Here is a 22527-nt window from a genome sequence, read left to right as displayed (position 1 = left end):
ACGCAAAAAAAACAAACAAACAAAAAAAAAAAAAACACCAAACAAAAACAAACAAACAAACAAACAAAAAAAAAAAAAGATGCATCCCTCCCTACTTCAGAGTTCAGAGCTTCCTTTCTTACAGAAAGGATTGACACTTCTTTATACACACATCTTTAGCCAAAAGGTTTTAAAGATATTGAGGGAGAAATTTCAGATAAATTTGCTGAAAGTCTACGTGCAAAGATACCACATATTTCTGTATTTTGGGAAAATAGGTGTCTACATGACAAAGTGAACTATTATTAGCATTGCTAAGGGGACAAAGGTTACTGCTTGAATATAGATTTTTCTTCTTTCTCCAAAAAGTAGTACTGCTTCTGTGGGGCACAATTTTAAATAGATTTTATCGGAAAATTTAAATTTGGGTCACCACAAATCAAAGGTTTTACATAAAACTCATTTGCATGACAGCAATTACTTACATTTTCATTATCTGTGCACAGCAGTGAATGAGAACTTAAATCAAGGACCTGTAGCTGGAGCCTTGCTGCTTCCAGCTCCAAAGAGAGATTCTCAGTTTGTTTTCTTTCTGCTGCCAGTTTGCACTCCATCTCCATAGTCACATTATTCAGCTTCTGCTGCCATTCTTCCTTTTCAGATAGATTTTGCTGTTTGAGAAGATCTATTTCTTTCCTTTCAGAAAGTATAACTTCTTTCAGCTCTTGTATTTCCTCATTTTTCATATTCTCTTGAACATGAAACTGATCTTCAAGCACCTTGATGGCCTTCTCATATGTCTGACAGAGCATCTGCAGTTCTTCAATTCTACTTTCAAGGTTAGATTTTCTTGGAGTAATACTCCTGAGCTCTCTAACAGAGTCCAAATTTTCAACCAAAATTTCTGTTGCATCCTCTGAAATTACTTCTACAGAACTGTCTGGCTGATTCATTTCCTCTGTCCATTTGCATGTACCACGGTTACGAGAATCAACCACCTTACTTACTTCTATCAAACAGGGATTTACAGAAAGATCTGAGGAAGAATCCGTGGCCTTAGTGTCATCTAATTTAAACAGCATGTCACCTTGGCTGGAAGACAGTGACACTCTCAAAGAATCTACATGAGCACTGCTCAGACTTGTTGACAATGAAGAATTTTCTGCCTTCAGTACTTCAATGCAAGACTGTAACTCACAAATCTTTGAGCTCATACTGCAGTGCTGTTCATATAATTTTAGGTGTTCATTCTGGAAAGTCAAAAGCCTCTCTCTTACCTCAGTAAAGTGTATCTTAACTTCTTTGCTGGACAATTTTAAATCTTCATAGTCAGAAGTATTGCATTCTTTAAGTCTGAAGGGCATTTCCTTATTATCAGAACACATTCTCACATCACTGTTATCACTTTGATCCATAAGTTCATCAGGAAGAACAGCTTTCTCAGCTTTTAAATTGCTATCCGCATTCATTATATTATCTTTCTCCTCTTTATTAATACCTGTGGTACCATTGGTATTTGCATCTTTGAATCCAGAGGCTAATGCAGTGTTCTCACTCTGCAACCTCTCACACATTTTCTCGAGCTCACTCAGCTGGTTTATCGTTACTTGCAAAGAGGATGCCAGCAACACCGATGAGGGACTTTCATCTATTCGTCTTTTGCCACAATCCTGGGAAATGTCACCATAATTACACTCCAATGAGTGGCCATCGTCCTCTAATGCTGTAAGCGAAGAATCTGCACTATTCTGTTCTTTAACAGACAGTAGTTCTTGCTGCAGTCTCTCTTTCTCCCTCATGCTTTTCTCAAGTTCTGCTTCCACACCTTTTAAAGCAGTCTCCAGTTGCATCACTTCTAACCTGCAGTTCTCTAGAGAGAGTTCGCTATCCTCAAAATCCATTTGAAGAAGCTCAAGTTTAACCTGGCATTTATTCAGCTCAATGTCCTTTTCTTCCATGGACTTTCTGAACTGTTCTGAACAGAGTCTCTGTTCACAGTTAACATCGCATATTAGAGATTCATTTTCTGTTGGTAGTTCCTTCCCCAATAGCTCCTTTTCTTGAGGTACAAGGCCACATTTCTCTTGAACTGTATTTTGTGTTGTCCTGACATTTAACCTTTCCTGACTTACACAGTCAAGCTCTATAGAAGGCACATGTTGGATGTTGGAAAATTCTGACTGCAGTTGCTGAAGTTCTTGAACCAAACCCTTTTTTATTTCTTCTGATACTATTAGTTTATGCAAAATATCTTTGTTCTCATTAAGTACCTGTTTCTCTTGTTCTAATTTTGCTTTTTTTCCCTCAAATTCAATTGTCTGCTCTCTCAGAATGCTCATAACTTTTCCATTTTCTTCTTCTACTAATTTATACTTTTCCTGCAAAACTTCAAGCTCTGTTTTGATTTCTTCAGTTCTTGATTCAATACGCTGTCTTTCCTCCTCATGTTTTCCAGACATTTCAGAAATTATTTCTTCTCTTTCCTTTAAACTATCATAAATATTTTTATTTGCCTCCAGTAAAGTTACTTGTTCTTGCTTTAAAGCACTGCTTAAATCCCTAAGGGCTGCATTTTCTTCAGTAAGTTCACCAATTTTTTTACTGTATGAGCAAACCATTGAAGACATGTCCTTCTTCTCTGAATCCCATGTTTCAGACATGAGCTTCAGCTGTCTTAGTGACTCCTCAAGCAATTTATTATTGATCTTTAAATCCTGAAGCTCAGCTTGTCGGTTTTCTAATCTTTCATTCAGAGTTTGCAGTTGCATGTCCTTTTCCTCAAGAATAGCTGAAGTTTTTTCAACTAATTCCTGATGTGCTGAAATATCCGCTTGCAAGTTACTGATGTGCTGCTCGGTTTCTGTCACGAAGCTTTTGTGCTTCTGTTCTACTGCAAATAATCTTTGTTCCGTTTCACTCTTTATTTGCAGTAATTCTTCATACTGCTGCTGCTGATTTGAATTCAGCTGCTTTTGAGCTGCTAAAGAACTCTCAAGAAAAGAGATCTGCTCTTGTAAATTGGCCAGATCCTTAGTTTTTCGCACTTCTAGGAGAGCTCTTGCACATCCGTGATCTTCAGTGTTGAAGTTAGTTGCTGCAAGTTGCATATTATCTAAAGGAGTCTTATCCTGGCTGCTTTGCAAATTAACTTCTCCATCTTCAGTCACTTCTGAAGTATCTTTCACTTTTACAAGACAACAGATTTTTTCATATTCACCAAGCAGGTCACGATAGCATTGCTCCCTTTGCAGTCCTTGACTTGCTGCCAACTGTAACTTTTCTTCTACTTCAGCAACTTTGTTGGTGAGCTGGAATATTTTACAGGACATATTTTCTATCTCTTTGCAGTACTTTTTATCAGAACATTCTGCTTTCTGCTTAAGTTCATCAAAAGCTTTTTTTTGTTCTTCTAATTCTGCACTTTTACATTCCAGCATATCTTTAAGTTCTCTAATCTCTGTGGATTTCCTGTCACTTTCAGTTTGCATCATTCTAAGTTTCTCACCATGCTCATGATTTTTGCTTTGCTGACTTTGAAGGGAACTCTCCAAGTCATTAATGTGAGCCAGCATACCTTCCTTTTCAGACTTAAGTTTATAAATAAGATGATCAGTTTCATTTTTCCATTGAGAAAAAACAGTAGCCTCTTTTTGCAATTCTTCACATTCTCTCTGCTTTAACCCAAGGAGTTTCTGCAAAGCTTCTGACTGTCCCTCCATCTTACTTATTTTAGAGTCTTGTTCTTTAATATGATTATCTTTTTCCTTGAGGAGACCTCGGGTAGACTCTTGTTGCTTTTCCATGTCAGCTAAAGTTATTTTCAGGTTCTCCAGTGAAAGCGAGCTCTCTTGCCTTTTAAATTTCTCTTCCAGTAATTTCAGCTTCACTTCCTGAACAGCATTCTTATCTGTAGAAGAAAATATCATCAAATCTTTTCCAGTCAATACTGTCAAGTCTATTGATAACTTTCTAGATGAGGTGTTACTATTTACTTTTACTATTTTCAATTTTCATTCTACTGCAAAGCATTACTCTTAAGTTATATCACTAGATGAAGGATGTTTATATCACTTTAGGCTATCAGGCACTAAATACAGGCAGCTTTCCATAGAGGAATTGCAAACCAGAAGTTTTCTATTTTAATTAGATTCTATGAAAACAAATTTGCTGGTAAGTTCAGTACACTTTAATTATTTTCAGAACAGCGTATCTTCAGGAACTGTACATATTCCTAGACAAAAACCTTCTTTTCATTCACAACAAACTCAGTGTTGTTAAAAAACACTAATCATGCCCCCCAGCAGAAACTTTTTACTTAATTCACAATGAACTTACAGCAATGCAGGAAACACACAAAGAGTTGTGTAAACTTAAAATCACGACTCACTTTTCATTTCTTCTGCAAAATTCTGGCTTTGCATTAGAGATTGCTTGATCATATTTAGTTCCTCTTCAAGCTGGTGGATCTCTTGCGATTTCTTTTCAAGTTGACAGTTGAGAAGATTTTTCTCCTGTTTCACTTCCTAAACCAAAACCAAATAAGACCATATTTCATGTAAATTGATAAGGAGATCAAAGGACTCAGTTCATTTAAATCAAAGTAAAGATATTCCATTAGATCCTGTTAAGACTTTGGGCAGCCTGGGTTCCTAAGCACTGCTTGGAAACATAAGCTGAACTTTTTATTCTTAACAAATTGACAGCATCTGAGATATGCTGCAAGTTGATGTAGTCAGTGTGCTCCTTGTTAGCACAGAAAAAACAGCTCCACATGACCTCACAGATAGAGATAGGACAGGAGAGATTCTACAAAATCTGAGCTGATGAAGTCAGGCTACTTTTCCAAAGCAGCTCGGTAAACAAATCCCTGCAATGGCAACAAAATTAACATGAAATGTGTAGATCAGATGTCACCTGTCATCTCACGCAGAGACAAGTTCTCTTTCCACTGAACATCATCAACAGGGCAACACTGGTCAAATTTTATTTAGAAGTGCTCACACTTTCAGACAGTTGCTTTGCAATTAACAGCATTTTCTTTTAAATAAATTGATTTTAAAAAACCTCAAACAAGTAAAGAAAACACACTATCACCACCAGCAAAAAACACCCAGCTATGCAACTACATCGCACCCAGGAAACCAAACAAAAGTTATTTTAAGGAAACTCATCCTTGTTCTCCAAACTCCTGTGCTCTGGACAACAGATGGCATGGAACTGGCATGGCCCAAATGGAAACAGACCGCCAATTATTCATCCATTTACTACTAGCAGATGGGCATTGATTCACAAAAGCCAAGCTCAAGAAATGGAAAGGTCTGAATGAAAAAAACTAAAAGCTTGCTGGCATGGCAGGGTTGTTTTTGCAACAACAAATAAATCATCCTCAGAACATGATTAAAGTTGTCACTGCCACTAACAGTTGCCTTCCCTTCTACTCACAGCGTTCCCTACCCATAGTTTAAAAAAAAATCCAGTCACATATAAATTTCAATGAATAAGTTTTCTAGCAGTCCTAATAACTTTTCAAAGAAGTCCAAGCATCTAAACTCCTTGCATTCAAAGCTGCATGCACAGATGCAATACAAGCACATGAATTAAACTAGCCTGATCATTAGAAAACTTAGGGTTACGTAAGGAAAGAAAAACAAACAAGTTTAAGGAATTAAAATGGCTGAAAGGTCCATTTATTTTGATTTGGTGCAAACATTTCCAGTATTCATAGAATCATACATTGGGTTAGAACGGGCTTTAAAGGTCATCTAGTTCCAACCTCCCTGCTATGGGCAGGAATACCCCTTGCTAGACTAGGTGTAGAATTTTTTCCTACTATCTGATCTAAACCTACCCTCAGCTTAAACCCATTCCCCCTTGTCCTGTCACTCCAGGCCCTTGTAAACAGTCCCTCTCCATCTTTCTTGTAGATTCCCTTCAGGTACTGAACAGCCACAATGAGGGCACCCCAAAGTCTTCTCCAGGCTGAACAAACTCAATACTCTCCGCCTTTCCTCATAGGAGAGGTGCTCCATCCCTCTGATCATCTCTGATTGGCGGCCTCCTCTGGACTTGCTCAACAAGTCAATATATGAGAGAGAGCCAGTCAGCTAGGCCAAAAGCATGCAAAGTGCTGTTCTAACAATAGTCACGTTCCAATAGCTGGGAATGTTCTCAGACATCGCAATCTACCAGCAAGAATGTACCTAAATTTTCACAATATACTAAACCCATACAAATGTTTGCAATGATCTGAACAAAACCCACTAGTTTCCTTTAGATTTTTGCAGAGAATTTTGAAGGTAATTTTTTGGCAGAGACTACGTCGGGTTATTTTATGTCTGCTGATGACAACTGGCAACAAGCAAAATGAGAGTTTTTAACAAAACCAAACTGTGACATGTATTACATAGGTATCCAGCTGTTTTTCCTACCTACTCCTGGTTCTCCAAATAAAGGAAAAAATTTGCATTATGAGGTCTCTAGTGGCAAAACTGTAACAATTTCAAGTGTAGCTGCTCTGGTTGCCACCAAAGCAAAACAATGTAATTGAGAACACAGAGGAGACGTTAAAGTGAAAACGTTTCTGCATGCGTGAATGAGGTGGTATGGCAGCATACAGAAAATTCTCTGCATTTACCTTCATTTGGGGGAAAGTTTTTCTAAACTGTGTATTTATTGGAGTGTCTCATTCTAAAATAGTTGCCTTTTTTTTTAAGGATGATATAGTATTTGTACAAAATAACCGAGTTTGACAGTACGAATCAAAGCAGCAGTCAATGATCCTAGAATTTACTTTCGAAATCAAACAAGCATTTTACTATTATTCTATTTTTATTCCAGAACCAAAAGCAAGAATCTCTTGAAACACAATCTATTTTTTTAAAAAAAGAAGTCCAACATGAACTAGAATCATATCAGCAGCGTTACAGCAATGAATCCTAACCACACAACCAGTTCCAGAAAATGCACTAATTCCAATGATGTTAGGGAAGGACTCATTTTGTGTTACAACTAGAATGAGTTATTAAGATAGCCCACAAAAGTGTTTAAAGATCGCTTATGGGGAAAAACACAATTGTGAGCAAATGCTCTACAGTATTAAGTATTTACAAATTGCTGATTTCTGGTATTAATTCTGCCAAATACTCCTCAGCATTGCTCACCTCAAAGTTTCTTGTAAGATCAGCTTCCTTAGCTTGGGCTGCTGTTAAAGCCTGCTCTGCTCTGCACAGCTTCTGGGTGAGATCACTGGTGTCGTGTTCCAAGCGTTGTTTCACTGCCATTACCTGGAAAACCAATGCTGTCATCACAGGCATATACAACTTCTTTCTTTAAACTCCTATTCTTGAGCTCAACATTCTATTACAAAATGAAACTACAGTATTTTATCTCACCATGGTTTGCTTTACTGTTATCTAGAGAAAAGCTCCTTATTGCCTTTCTACTCCCTTGCCTCTGACCAAAAAATGGGATGTTTGTAAGATACATCATTTCTAGACTGACTGAAATCAGATTAATTCATCCAACTTGCAGGTACATCACCACAATGATATCTGTAGGATACAAATGAGATTGAAATACAATTGCCTTTTTGCTGAACCGTGTGAATCAGAAAGTTAGGATCATAACTGCACTCACTGCTCTGTTGACATAGATTTTACAAAAGATGAACAGGTTTAAACTCTTTCAAAATAGTCCTAAAATGCTCCAGACTAAAAAAGAAGGAAATGCCACTAGTGGGTCAAAAAAGAGTCTATTCCAAGGTCATTAAGTAATAAATTACCTTTCTTTGAGAAGGAAGTAAAAGGCACTTTTTTTCCTCTCAATTAAATCAATTTTCCAGTAAGCATATACAAAATAAAATAAAGAAGCCTCCAGTAAAAACATTTGACTGAATGTAGTCCCATGGCTATATTTCTAAAATAAAACAAGCCTGCAGGAAAGCTGTTGGCAGTTTTAGAAATGATGTTTCAAGCTCAGGCTGCCTACCAATGGGGCTTCTCAATATAACTTTCAAGAACTTGTGGCTCTTTTTAGAAATTCAGTCAGCTCTGCTGCTTGAGAGATGCTCTCAAAAGTTTTTTGAGGCTTTTAAACATTCCTCTTCTCTGGTCAACCCACTCGAGAGGCTTGTGCTGCTTTCTAACTTACTTAAAGTTGGGAGTTTGTGATAACTAATGTGTTCTAACAGCTAGCTGCTGCCAAAGCCGTGGAATACCTCCTTCATACAAGGGGGATGTTCTTCCTTACACAAACCCTGACATTCATCTGATTTTGTGGAGAACCAGTTCAGGGAGTTAAACTGATAGCAAACACTTGGCCTTGTATACATATATGCTAATTTAAATGTAAGATCTTCTTTGCTCTTTTATCTGCTCTATCAGGTCTCTCCAGGATCACATGAGGAGTGCATGGCCAGGGTATATAAAAATGGGACTGTTTTTCCAAAGGGCAACAACCTGTTAGTCACTAGCTCTATCATCAAACTACACCTCTGCATGGTTTTTACATAAAGTGTCTTGTGATCAGCCTTAGCTGCTCCTCACTCAGTTTTGTTTTACCTGCACTGTCTGCATTTACATCTCCTTCCCTGTGAGAAGTGGACTAGCCACAAACTTTCAAAAGCCTATAATTCAGATTTAAATACATATTATTGCAGTAAGAAATGGTAAATACAAAACACCTAATACATACCATAAAAACATTAATGCAAGATGCCACATTAATTTTTTTTTTTCTTTATGTATAATTAAATGAAGGCAGTACTGTTGAGACAACTAAATACCATTCTAGTAGTGGTCTTTAATGCTAAAAGAGAAGCCTACTTTGTCAAATTCTGCCTGCAGTATGTTGAAGTCATTTTTGGCTTGCTGTAGCTCCTGATTCAGTTTGCTTCTTATCTGGTTGCACTGCTGATCCAGTGTTTGCAAGGAACGCTGCTGACAAGAGAGTTCCTAGAAAACAGTGGCAGAGAAGCAAAGAAATAAACACATGACTACAAGAAGTCTCTATTTTGGTTACTGTAGAAATAACAACTGATTTTTATCAGCAGGTGCTGCCTCCTCAGGGAAGCTTGTCTTGCACAGTAAACAACAGTTTAAACCCATCTTTGATTCATAAGGCAAATGCCACATAGGCAAGAATAACATTAACCCAACATATGTCATCTGCTTAAGAGCTTAATTACTGCAACATCCCTGTCACAGAAAGAAAAAAAAAATCTAAAACTAGTGAAAGTAATGGTGTTAAACTTTTTCATATTAAAGGTAAGTTTCATATAAGAACTACATTACAGTGCAAGTGGACAAGTTCATCTCTGCTATTACTTACTTACCATACCATAAAGTTGATTTTTTCTACGATATTGCACAAATTTTGTTGCAAGAAGATGTAATACAGAGCCTTTAAATTGGACTTTACAGACTGTTATAAATAAATGAACATTAAACAAACTTTCTAAGAACCTATAACAGTTCACAGATCCTAAAAATTGTAGAAAAAAAGAGTTCTTCTCAACTAATGGCCTTGCTGAACAACTTAGAATGGCAGTATGCGGACTTACATATTAATCTTATGAAGGCCTTTTTTTAGCTAACTTTAAGAAAAACCAGGACAGAAGGCTTATGGGCCTTCAATCCATCTTTTGATTAATACAGTGATGCTACAACTATTCAGATATAAAGATCCGTTTTTCCAATTTACCACTTCTAGACAAGCTTCAGTATCAATTTGAGATCCTGAGGTACCATCTGGACTAATGGACTTTGTAAAATCACTTTTTCACTCAAGAATGCTGGTAGCAGCACTGTTTATTGGCTACCCCAGCAGAATTCCTCTGCCCATTATTTTATCTGTCTGGACATATCTTAGAGAAAAGGTTTCAGGTCAAAAATTTGACACAAGTAGTCGTCTTCCTCAGGGCCCTTATTCAATCCCTAAAGCAAACTCAAAATACCCATCTGAAGCAGCACTATCACTTCCGAGTCTATGTCTTGGATTTCCTAACACTGATTACATTATTAAGCTTTAAAAGAAAAATACAGAGAGTTTAGCCCTAATCCAAGTCAGTATTAATGTTGTTAATACTAAATATACCTTTGCTCCAGAAATGTTCCTGGGATAGAGTTACACTTTTTCTCTCTGCAAGAGCTGGCATGAAGGAAATGAAAGACACTTATGCTAATTGACTATATTAACATCTTCTGAGCATGAACCAAAATTAGAATAACAGAGATATAATCCTGAAGAAATTATTTTCTTCCATGCAAAATGCATGAAAAATTAACTCAGATTTCACAGAAATAACTGAGTTGGTTACTAAGTTTGAGCTCACATGTACATAATTCTATGAAAAATGGAGCCCAGTTTCTCATGAATTTGCACCTCATCCCATCTCTCAAACACATCCGCTACTGTCCAGTGAATACCAACAGAATCCTGCACCTCTCCAACAGCCTCTCCCCTCTATTGCAATGTTTGTTTTCCATTTTTTCAATTACCTTTGCAACTTTTACCTCTATCAAATGTGATTGCAATTAACAGAAAAGTAGACACACAAAATAAGACAAGTGATTTCATCTCCTCAGCAAGTCAAAATTAAAACGTTCTCCTTGTCTTACCTGTTGGTATTCTTTTTCCTTTGCCTTTATTTTCTGTTCTAAAGACTGACGAGCACTCTCAGCATTTTGTCTTTGGCAATTCAGCTCTTCTGACAATTGCTTCACCTTTTGTTCCAACATTTGGACCTGTAATAATTTAGTTTCAATCACAAGTGTTAAAGGTGCAAATGATGTTTCATTTAAATGTACAAGCACTCATATAAAAAACCACTGCTTTCAGCTACTACAATTGTTCTGGCATTCATATAACCAAAGTAGCTGTAGCTGGTACCATACAAATTCTTAGCAATCCAAAGTACAAAACTCATCAAAACTCATTTTTCCTTTTGTTTAGTGAGAAAACATGTGTGTATATATAGAAAGAGTATATATACTTTTGTATGTATGCATTAGGTGTGTATGAGTGTATACACATACAATAATAAAAACATCTTTAGATAATATATGTTATATCTTTATATATTTAGATAATTTAATAAGAAAATCAGTGTCTTTGACAGTCTGCAGAAATATGCTACATCTGGCAGTAAGAATAGATTGTATTTTCAGTATCTCAGGTTGCTACCAACTAAAGAATGACAGCAAACTGCTAAGCAACTACATGTTTAGACTGAAAATAAAAGAATTTTCCACTGAATTTCAGAGTGATTCAGCACATTGATTTGGACAGAAAAAAGAAGCAGCTCTCTTAGTTTACTACAACAGAGTATCTTTTACAATTTAAACTTTAATTAAAAAAAAAATTGGTAGGCTATGTTCCAGGTTCACCTCCATGTTAACTTATTTAACTCCATTGATTATGTCAATATTGTGCCACCCAAGAGAGTGAACAAAAAAAATTCCCAAACAAAAAATGCAGTTTTTATTCCAGACCAAATCTGTTAATGCAAAATATGTTCGTTTTTTCCCCAGAGAGTAAGAAAAATGGCAAAGGGTGAATGGGACTCTCTTTTTTCAGCAACAAGAGCTGTTTATGGAGTTAATGAAACAGTAGAAATAAGAAAATAAGAAGCAGGTAGCTGTATTGGGATGTCAGGTTATTAGGCAGAGACTGCAGGGATCATGAACTCCTGTAACATCACACAGAAACTTGATTGCAGAAAGCCTGCAGATTTCACAAGGAGTGAAAATACTTGATAACACAGAGGTGCTGTGGTTGAAGTCTGTGCATGGCGCCAGTGACAGAGAAGTGTACAAGAGGGAGTGCCAGGATTAAATCCAGACTACAAGGCAAGAACTAAAACCCAAAATCGCAATGCAGTTCTGCTTTCAAAGTCCAGGGTGGGCAGGCAGAGAATCAATTCCAGTGCGAGAAAGAGGAAACAGAACAGAAAGGAGTCACCTTCAGATGGCAGGACCAAAGGAACCTTCAGGGCAACATGCACTGCACCTTAAGGATGGGCTGCACCTCAGTTCCAATGGCAGCAAGTCCCACTCCTCCTTGTCCTTCCCCAGGCATGTTTCTAGATACACAGCCTTGCCTGTTCCCTTGGGCTGCTTTTAATCCCCTTTGATTCCTTAGTAAAACAATTCCACTCTCTTAAACCCACGGAAAATTAACAAGGGAAAATTAAATACATAATACCCTAAACAAGGGAAAATTAAATACATAATACCCTAGTCTTTTAGGAAGTTGAATCCAGTCATTTGTGGAATCAAATAAATTAAAATAAAGCCCTTTTCAGAGAAATTGAGCTGTCAGATTGGGTCAGCTGTCTTCCTACAAATGCACCATGATGACTGTGCCTTTATAAAAAAGTCAAGGGACTATGACAGGAGTTTGATTTTCCCTTAACCTGCCAAGACTTCCCCTAAACTAGCTCCTCGCAGAATTACCAAATGTTGCTGTCTCTCTGAGAAGGCAGAGTGGTCAAGGTTTACATGAGAACATGCAAAGGTTTATTTTTTAAGGACCAATACAGGAGTTGTGGGAAACAGCAGCTTACCAACATAATTAAGTAGCATGCAGAAACTTGCTGACAAACATGCATAATTATTATACCCAGAGAAGATACACACAGAAACATCTTTTTCCCTATCCTGTAGATGGATCAAACTAATATGGTAAAAAAGTTAAAAGATAGATGAAAACGTGAAGATTTAAGAAATTATGACATCTGTGCACTAATTTCAATTTTGTTAAGTGTCGGGAAAAAGGACTTTAGGAAGGTAATGCAACTTGATTAATCAAGGAAAACAGTTACTTGTTACCTTCTGCAGTTTGAAATATTTTGAGCACTGGCATTCTCCTCTTCTTTGCATGATTATGAGCAAAAATCAGAACCATTTCAGATTTTTATAGGTATTTACATACACTGTAAATTCTTGACTAAGCAAATTGTACTATTCTACTGATTTTTACTATGAATTCAAACTCCTTAGGATTAGGTTGTGAAAGTCCTTTTAGAAACTGCATATATTCTTAATTGTGTATTGCATTTTTACCTAGACTTTATTTAAAACAAGCAATTTACAATACAAGGACTATGCCCCCACAACATCCTGTAGTGTAAGCAACAGATTCTGATTTTCTGCCAAAGAAGCATGACAGGTCAGAACTTGCCACCAGATGTCATTGTTGCTCTATGCAACTTGACCAGTAAAATATTTTTCAGAATTTGAGTCAATCTTACCCGGGTATGAAAATTATTTCTTCAGGTGGTATAAAAACCTTCCAGAAAATGGGCAGCTGCATACATGTAATAATGTTTTTACACATAATACAAATCAAACTAGATATGTATTATCCTTAGTAAACTTGATCCTTAGTAAACTCTCAAGAAACTTAGTCTGAGAACCTTGGTTCTTACTAAAATGGCTGAAAACTGACACACAGGAATTCTGGCAATGCATTGTAAGGAAAGTCAGATGTGTGAGCCAACGTTTTACCTGTGCGGTAGCTTGATCGAGCTGTGTACTCGTTTGAGTCAGTTTATCTCTGGTTTTGTTCAGAATTTTATCCTTCTCTGTTAACTGCAACTTCAATCTGTCCAGCTCCAGTTCAGTCTCTTGATATTTATTCATATAGGACCTCTTCATTTTTTCTTGAGCTTGCAGTTGCTGTTCTAGGTCTTCAATGATGGAATTTAGTTCTGAATTTAAAAAACAGTAAAGATTAAGAATACTTTCTGCTTTGGAAGGTACCTCTTCCAACACACTTACAAGTATTTAATATGTTTGATAAAAACCCGATTTCCTGACACAGGCAGAAACCCTGCAAAATTTTGAGCAAGTTAAACAAGGTACATCTGTCTTCTACTATGACATCAATGACTAAAACTATCAAGACTGAAAGACAGTTGACTCTATATAATTCCTACCTCATGAGAAAGAACATAGAAATATGAGAGCTCAGGAGCAAGTGCTGCAAAGGCAAAGACAATTTGTTCCTCTGCTCATTTATTTTTGTTTGGTTTTGTTACTGTTTTTAAACATGCCACTTGAAATATCTATTACATTTTTTTTCTTTTTATAAGTATATTCACTACAAGCATTTGCCTGGGGCGACTGTGCTTTCAAGAGACTTTTCAACTATTTGGTATCTGTACCCAATTCATATTTTTAATGTTTTTCCTGTCTCAAAACTGCATACATATAAAACTAAACCAAGTAATATTCTCACAGTATGCATCAGTAAGAGTTTATCTTCCAAAAACCACAACACAATTCACAGTAGACAACATAAGTTAGCTACATGGGGCATTATCCAGAATTACTATTATATGGTTTTGGTTTGGTTTTTGGTCTTTTTTTTTTTTTTTTTGATAAAAGAAGTCCTGTCTTCCTGATTCTGAATTTGTATGGCTTCCGAGTTGAAAAAGCCACCAAAATTGAAGCTGTATGGGAGGTATTTGAATGAATAGTTTGGAGAGTATGGGGACTTGTAAAACAGTGGAAAAGCTGTCCAAAGAGTACAAATAGCAGGCTTAAGTGAATGCTCAACAAATCCACAACAAACCAACTATTTCCTCTCTTACAGCTATCAGGAATAAGTATTTCTTCATGTCAGTATGTGCAATACAAGACCATATCTTGGGTTTTGATTGTACTTTTTGCAGCATACTTCTTCTTGTGCTTCCAGTAGCATCCATTATTGACCAACTCAGTTATCATTAAGTATGTTCAGTCATCAAATTTTTAATATTGCTCAACCAAAAATATCAGTAGTATAGAAAAACAAGGAAGCAATATAATTGAACTTAACAGTGAGATGCAATGAAATCCTGAGGACTTTTTTTAGCTGTTTTAAGAAGATTGTTCCATGAGCAATGGGAATAATAGAGAAGGAATTTTTTATATTGGATGATGTCCTCTACTCATCCCAAAAATACAAATTGTTCCCTTCTAATTCTCACACTCCTTATGTAAAAGATACTACAGCTTGTAGGTAATCTCTGTGTACTGGCTGATCACTGAAAATGCACCAGCAGCCAACAGGGCCAGCTGCCAAAGGCAACAACAAGTATCTTTCTCTTTTCCTTGCTAAAGCATTAATTTCAATACCTTGCCTCTATCTGCACACCAGCTTTCATGAAACCACACGGGAGACTGCCTCTGGGTCTTAAAGAAACGCATCAGATACCTTGGTTCTGTGCTCTTAGCTGGACCATGAGGGAAGAATTATAGTTCTCAGCAAAGCTGATGTCAAACTCGCTCTTCTCTGATATAATACTTGAATTTGCTTCTTTATGCCATGGAAAAGAGGATGCTGCAGAACTTCCCCTTGCAGGTGTTTCTTGGTTTCTAGCTGGTGTCTTTTCCTGTTGCCATGAAAACACAGATGAGGAAGCCTGATGCCGAGCAATCTCTCTATGACTCAAAGAGCTTTGAGGATGGGGCTGGTTTATTTTCTGTGTCCAAAATAAGAAAAGGATATACCTTTACATAGTTCCTTATCCAAAACATAACAAAACAACTAATTTAATATTAAGTAGCTAATAGTTCACCATCATTTCACATTGTTAAAATGTCACAGCACCCATGAGTGCAAAGTACTGATACATGCTATTACTTTTCATGCTATGTAAACAAAACAATTTTAGCCCAAGTATCCAAGCATAGTTGATACTTATAAATACAAATCAGGATATCAAAAAAAGTGTTTTGATCTGTGTATTTTTATAAGTAACATAAATAAATTCTTGTCTTTTCTCCATCATTTAACTGATGGGAAAATGATGGGAGAGATCCCATCATTTAATTCCCACATTTTTCAAAATGGAAGCCTACATTTTTGCAGGCAAGTGAAGACAAGAAAGTTGAAAAAAAAAAAAAATTAAAGTCTAGACTAACGTATCTGATATGTGACCAACATTTAATTCTACTGGAGAAGCACAGGTAAATTCAAAACAGATTTAATTATTTAAACTTATAAACAGAATACCCCAAAATTGCTATAATAAAATATGCCAGGTACAAGCTTTCAATATTTGCCCATAGGAAAATTAAACAGAAACAAAATAGTAGATTTTTTCCTCCTTAAGTGAAAAAAACCCCAAACAAACAAAACCTCAAACAGTAAAGCCCCTATTGTATTTTTAACTGGATTTTGAAATGCAGCTCATTTGAATTATTTTTTCTTAAATTAAATCCCTAAACCATGTAATACCCAGTGTGACTTCCCAGTCAAACCAGAGAATATGCTTTTATCTAGGAATAGCTGTGCCAAGACCAGAAATCTGTATTGTATTGTCCAGAATGCTGTGTCCAATCCTGTAACTTGCTAACAGACATAGAGCAAAGAAACCTAACCATGCATGCAGTAATCATTTTCCTTATATGCCATTTAAGTTTACAGTTTCTGAGACAAAAGTTTGAATCCAGAACTAGCCATAATGACTACCAAATGCTTCCTGCAGTCATAGTTTTAGAGTCTGAATGTATCAGGTATTCCTTTTTCAAATTATGTTTTCCTGATTTTTTCACTATTTTTTAAGCTGAATTTTACTTACCATCTTAATTATCGCAATTATTTAGTGGTAGAAAATACTGTGTGGTCTTCAACCATATTACTCAACTCTTTTTCAGAACACTAATCAATATGCTGAATAGCACAGGTGTCTTTACCAAGCCTTTTCAGGCTCCTCTGTTGACCATTCCCCAGTAAAAACTGACCATTTATTGCCACTGCACTCAATCTTTTCCTTAAAATTTGCAAGAACTCCCCTTATCAATTTTTTTTCCTTTCATCAGTGTTTTGTGGATATCCAACAACATTACACCGAGTCACACTTACCTCACACATTCTCTGATTTATTTAAAAAAAAAAAACAAGCCCAAAAGCTCTGAAAATATAAGAGGCATGATTTGTCTTTATCAATAAAGGGACCTTTTCTCCATACACCTACACATGGTTCAATAAACATATTGTGTCATGTTTCTAACAGTTTGCCCAGGACAAAAAGTTGGCCTGACTAAACCGTATTTCCAGGAATCAGCACTGTAAGTGGTTTTTTTCTGATGTCATCATCCTTGTCCCCTTTCAGTGTCAAGAGAAGAATGAGGCAACATTGCACGTCACAGTGATTCAACAGTCCCACGCTGCAGTGCCCTATCAATTAATGGGCAAATATTCTCTGTATCTGGTGATTTTTTTATTATTATTCGTTTTATCAATCCAATTTAAGACTACTTCTGACTTTTCAATTTGAGGCTGTGCCACAGATTCAACCCCAATGAAAAAAGGCTCTGGTATAGAAAAGTTTTTAAACCTTTACATAGTATATACTAAATAAAACATTATTTTACATTTTCTGCAATGGCTTTTTCCTTGAGGGCTTTCACATCTTATTCATCTTGTTGCCCGAGATCAGCTAATACTGTTCCTTCTTCTTATATGTTTGAAAGATTTATGGGTTTCTATTTTCTAGGTGTGAATTATTTCTCACAATCTTTTTCAAGGCTATTTTATTATGCTATTGTATTTAACTTGGCATAACTGACACTGTTTTATCTCGTCCTTGCTTGCAGGAGACTTCCAGTTTCTGAAGGATGTGTTCTCATTTTTAATGTCCTTCTTTCCTTTGCTATTCAAAGAGGCTGGCTCTTCTGAATTCTCCAAGACTACTTCTGAATAGCAGTACACACAGATTAATTCTCTCTCCTTTTGAAACTATATTTTATGCGATGTAGAATATATTTCACTAGTTTTACACTTCATTTTCCAAGTTCACTCGGTGGTTACTTTCTTAGATATCACACAAGCCATTCCTAAGAGATACTTACCTTTAGCTGGATGGTTCTCAGTTGTAATTCTAGCTCTTTATTTTCTTGTACTTTTTGCTTGTATTTTTCTTCTAGTTCTTCAAACTTAGCATCTACAAAGACATGATGAATACTTCTTCATAATCTATGTTAGTCCAACCAGTTTTTCACCCAATCCAGCCAGGTTTTTTTGATCCTTATGGGTCCCTTCCAACTTGAAATATTTTATGATTCAATGATCTTAATGAATTTAAGACTCCAGCTTTCAAGGGAAAGTATCTCTCCAGGAATACAATTTTAAATAAAGTTATTTAAATAGTTTTAATCTTATCCCTATTTCAGGAGTGCCATGCTTGACATTGCCACTAACTGCACCCCTTTCCAGATATGCATAAAGAAAGTAAAAGGAACAAGAGTGTAAGAGATTATCTCAGATTTCCCACTGGAGTAAGATTGAGATGCCAAACTCATAGAACATTTGTTCACCGCACTGAAAGAGGTAAATAACATGTATAATATTGAACACATCAAAGTTTTTCAGCATAAAGTGCATAAGGGTGTCTGGCTACAAAACAGTTCTCCACTTAAGGAAACTTCCTTTCACTTTTCTAGTTCATTCAAGTATTTAAATCTATTTGATGTCACTAATTTGAAGATAGAAGTGATATTTTGAAATGGATACAGAACATTAATTGTGTAGATTATTATGCACAGTAACAGTCTAAACAAGAAATAATTTTCCAAAGATATAACACATTTAACTGTTGACTGCATTTTAGTTAAAGTACCCATGGTACATGGAGAAAGAAATTTGATCCCCACTACATGAAGGGAAGAGCTGACACTAGGAACAGGCATTCAAAATACTGCTGCAGTCTATTGAAGGATATTTTATTACTATTCCATGTCCATCAATGTAGCATTGAAAAGATGTAATATTTGTGATGTGTTCAATCTGCACTAATAATTTTTAAAATTGAAATCTGGGGTGCTACAAAGTAGACACTCTTAAAATAACCTATGTAAGAGGGACTGAGCAACTCAGTACAAGTGTAATGTTTAAAATACTCCACCTTCCAAGAAAACTGACATGCTGAACGAAGAAAAGAATCATTTACCATTGTAACTTCGAACTGGTGTTAAAGGAGAAGTAAAACTTTTCTGTGGAGTGCCACTGAATGATACATCTCCTGCAGTTAATGTTTGCTGACTTCTCTCAAGCTCACATTTGCATCTGTTTAAGAAAGAAGCAGCAGCATAAATTAATAACGGAAACGAAAAAGTTAATGATCTATTTTTAAGAGCATAACATACAATAATAAATTATATGATTCTAAGGACTTAGTTTAAAAATCAAGTCAAGATACATCCACTGAAAATTTTCAGATGGTGTAACACAAATAAAGAAACAACACTTTATTTAGAGTTTCAACAGTTAATCAATTACACAGGAGTCAGAGCTAAAAAACAAAACCAAACCCCAGGTAGAAAAAAATCTGTTAGAAGTGCTTGAGGTCTCACTGTACAAAGCTGTAGTTCAGCTAAATATACCTAAATCACTGTAAGCACTGAGAATATCAAACTCTTACTCTTCAGTGAGCATCTTTATGGCAGGAAACATAACTTTTAGTTATGTTCTGATACTACACACTTTCAGAAAAGTGTGCATACCTCATGAAAATGCAAGGGAATACTGTCCACATTTTTCATGTGCTCCATTTACATCACTACCCAAAACACCACAGTAGGCAACCCATTCAAGTGACTTCTGTGAGCTTGAAGAGTTACAAGGGCATCCAATGAAACCTATATATATATAAAACTAGTTCAGAGGCTATACAGTAACTTTCATCCTGCTCAGTGAGCACAGGTTGATGATAGTTCAGGCTGTAGCCCACTGCATCAGTGACTCCACACTTGCCTTTTTTATTTTCCCCTCCTTTACAACACAATGCCAAGTACTCCTCTCCCAGTGGACTGTTAGTTGGGATGGCAAATGACCACGTACCAAACAAAATGCAGACAAATACAAAATCAAAAACAATTGCCAAGAACAAGGTACATGTAATACCTTGTATTATATTATAAATATATATTTTGTAGAGAACAGTTATGTACAATACTATAACGAAAAGGGGGAACTCAGCAAACCAGACTAAATTTTGGGAATAGATAAATGGAACACATATCCTCAGCTCACAACCTCTTTGTCCCAACATTTGACAGCAGATACAGAGAACACTAGTGTGATTCTATCACCCCTGCTGAATCTCACTAGATTTTTCACTGATGGATCTCAGCAACTCATTGCACAAAGTTAGTGTTTCTACATACCATAAATGATTGTGTTGTATTGTTTCTCACAGGAGTCAAATACCTCAACTCTCTTTAGCTTTCAAAAAATGATTGGGCAAAGGGAAAAAAAACCCAGAAAGAACAACACAACTTCCTCTTTATTTACTTCTATCAGGACATGTATGAGGCATGCCATCCAAAAGTTACAGGAAGCAAACATAGTGCAGGCTGTGAAAATAAAAACAAACAAATACCCCAAGCCCTAAAGAACCCTGGTAGCCCAGACTCAACCCTCTCTGTGACAGTAATCTGCATTACTAGCACAACAAGTTATTGCATAGACAGAACACTCAGCCTTATGAGCACACACAGTTTCAGAAATTCTTTTGTTCAAGAATGAAGGGCACCTCTTCTATGAGAGCAAGTTTAACAGGTGAGAGCCCTTCACTCTGGGCAACTGTTCCACTTGTGTAGCACCCTCAGAAGAAGAAGGATGTAAGATGTGCCTGCATTGCAGAAGATTCTTGTGTTGTGTGATTTGCATTCCACCCCTACAGACAACACACAGACACTGTCTCAGCAGTGTTTATAAGTTGAGGTGTTATGAACTAGGCACCACTCTACCAGAGCAACTGGATTCTGTGTCTCGGTCACAGTACCACTGCTTTTGGCAGCTTCCTCTCTGACTCCAATAGAAGTTCCTGCCTCCTTCTTTCAGAGCTCAAAGTTTATTGGTAGACTTCATCTCACAGAGTGAATTGTTCGTGTACTTTGCTTGCAACGCCAAGTTCTTTGCAGGTTACTTTTGCCAAGTGCCTCAGTTGTGTTAGCTTTTTTGTTTGTTTAAACAAAAAAACAAAATTTTTTTTAAAAAAATCACAGAATGGATGGCTCCCATTTCCCATGACACTGCAGAATGCCCTTAAATAAACAGAAACTACAGGCACTAACTGCTTCAAGTAGCACAAGAGCTCATGTAGAAGTTTGTATATGCACATGTGTATGTAAAAACAGGCTAATGTTTTGAGACTTCAGTCAAATTCTGAAAGAAGTATGACATGAAACTAAAATACCATGAAGGACATATTAAATGAGCAAAAAAGACAAAATAATCATTGTAAATATTTTAGAGACATACAACAAGTCCTCACCTTTTCAGTTCTTGTTCTAGCCTTTCAATGTCCTTCTTGCTGGACTTCAGTTGACCTGACTGAATGTTGACCTGAGATTCTTTCACTTGAAGATCATGTGAAATTTTCTGCTTTGCTTTCTCAAGATTATCACACAATTCCATCAAGCTCTGGTTTTCTCTTTTTAGTATTGCAGATTCATTTTTTTCATTTTCAACCTAGTTGGAATACAGAGACATCTTTGAAATTATCAACTCCTCTCTATACTTTGGTGCATTTATTATTATTTCAGTAACACAAAGTTTACGTGCTGTTACTTTCTTCCTGACACTTCAAAATCCTGACAGCTCTAAAAACCTCAGATGTACACATTGTTTACATATTCTTGGGTGTGAATAAAACCCACATTTCCTGAAAATCAACTCAGTGACATTGACAATTTCTATTTATTGACGAGATACAAGCTCTTCAAAAAATTGATCAATCCCTAAATACTAATAATCATCATTAGTCCATCTTCTTCAAAAATCATCTCACTTCCCTTTCCAGCCTATCTTTAGCAGCCAGAAGACCTTGGCTCACTCCACAGAGTACACAATCTTTATCAAGGGTCACAGCTTTGAAGATAGAGTCTGGCAGGAAAGATGTCCTTCTCCTCCCTGGAGGAGCACCTAAGGGGTACCATCTTTGGCACAGTGTTGTTCTTTTGACTGAAAAATAGTATTACCTACTACTTCTCAGAATTTTAAAGCATCCCTTATTTTGGTTTGGGGAGCACAGCCATTTCTTGGGATGGTTAAAACAATTTCCTGGAAACTCGTGGGAAGAAGCTCAAAAAAAACTACTAGGCTTAGGATTTCCTAGAAAGTTGTAGCAACACAATGGGACTAACAGGCAACACTTGTAAATTGTCTCTGAGCTATAGTTAGATACTACAAAACAAAATTGAACCAAACGGGTCTCTGCTAATCTGAAGCATGGGAGGACCCTGGCCAGGAGGGTGTCTGGTCCCCTGGTTAGAGGGCTGATGGGGTAGTTAGATGAGGTGTAAAATTACAGCCATAAAAATGAAAAAGAACACCAAATCCCAAACCCCCAGTCTCTGCAAGGAAAAAAACCAAGGAATTACATAAACTAAGTAAAAGATTATGGTTATCTGTAGGCAAGGTGAAATAGGAAGAGGCTGCTAACTGTGCAGCTCTGGTATATAAAACAGGCCCAGATGTTAGCACAGATTTTAACAGGTATAACAATAAAATGTTTATTTTCCTAATCACAAAGAGCTGTAGAAAAACCTCAAAGTA

General features: G+C 36.5%; 1 protein-coding gene across 2 annotated transcripts in view; it reads right to left on the bottom strand.

The window, feature by feature from the left end:
* The window catches only part of CENPF (centromere protein F), a 35800-nt gene that overhangs the window by 12242 nt on the left and 1031 nt on the right, over nt 1-22527 (bottom strand). For both annotated transcript variants that reach the window (XM_048299285.1, XM_048299286.1), the window contains exons 3-12: nt 21245-21441; nt 18917-19032; nt 17820-17911; nt 15178-15445; nt 13485-13687; nt 10596-10721; nt 8802-8930; nt 7140-7262; nt 4367-4502; nt 465-3886 (exon numbers count right to left, since the gene is read on the bottom strand). In XM_048299285.1, coding sequence (XP_048155242.1) covers nt 465-3886; nt 4367-4502; nt 7140-7262; nt 8802-8930; nt 10596-10721; nt 13485-13687; nt 15178-15445; nt 17820-17911; nt 18917-19032; nt 21245-21441 — 4812 coding nt within the window. The remainder of the gene's footprint in view (nt 1-464; nt 3887-4366; nt 4503-7139; nt 7263-8801; nt 8931-10595; nt 10722-13484; nt 13688-15177; nt 15446-17819; nt 17912-18916; nt 19033-21244; nt 21442-22527) is intronic.

Source organism: Corvus hawaiiensis, chromosome 3, assembly GCF_020740725.1.
Source record: "Corvus hawaiiensis isolate bCorHaw1 chromosome 3, bCorHaw1.pri.cur, whole genome shotgun sequence".
In the NCBI taxonomy this organism is placed as follows: domain Eukaryota; kingdom Metazoa; phylum Chordata; class Aves; order Passeriformes; family Corvidae; genus Corvus; species Corvus hawaiiensis.
Note: the sequence above shows the minus strand (reverse complement) of the source record. Positions and strands in the feature narration are given on the sequence as shown.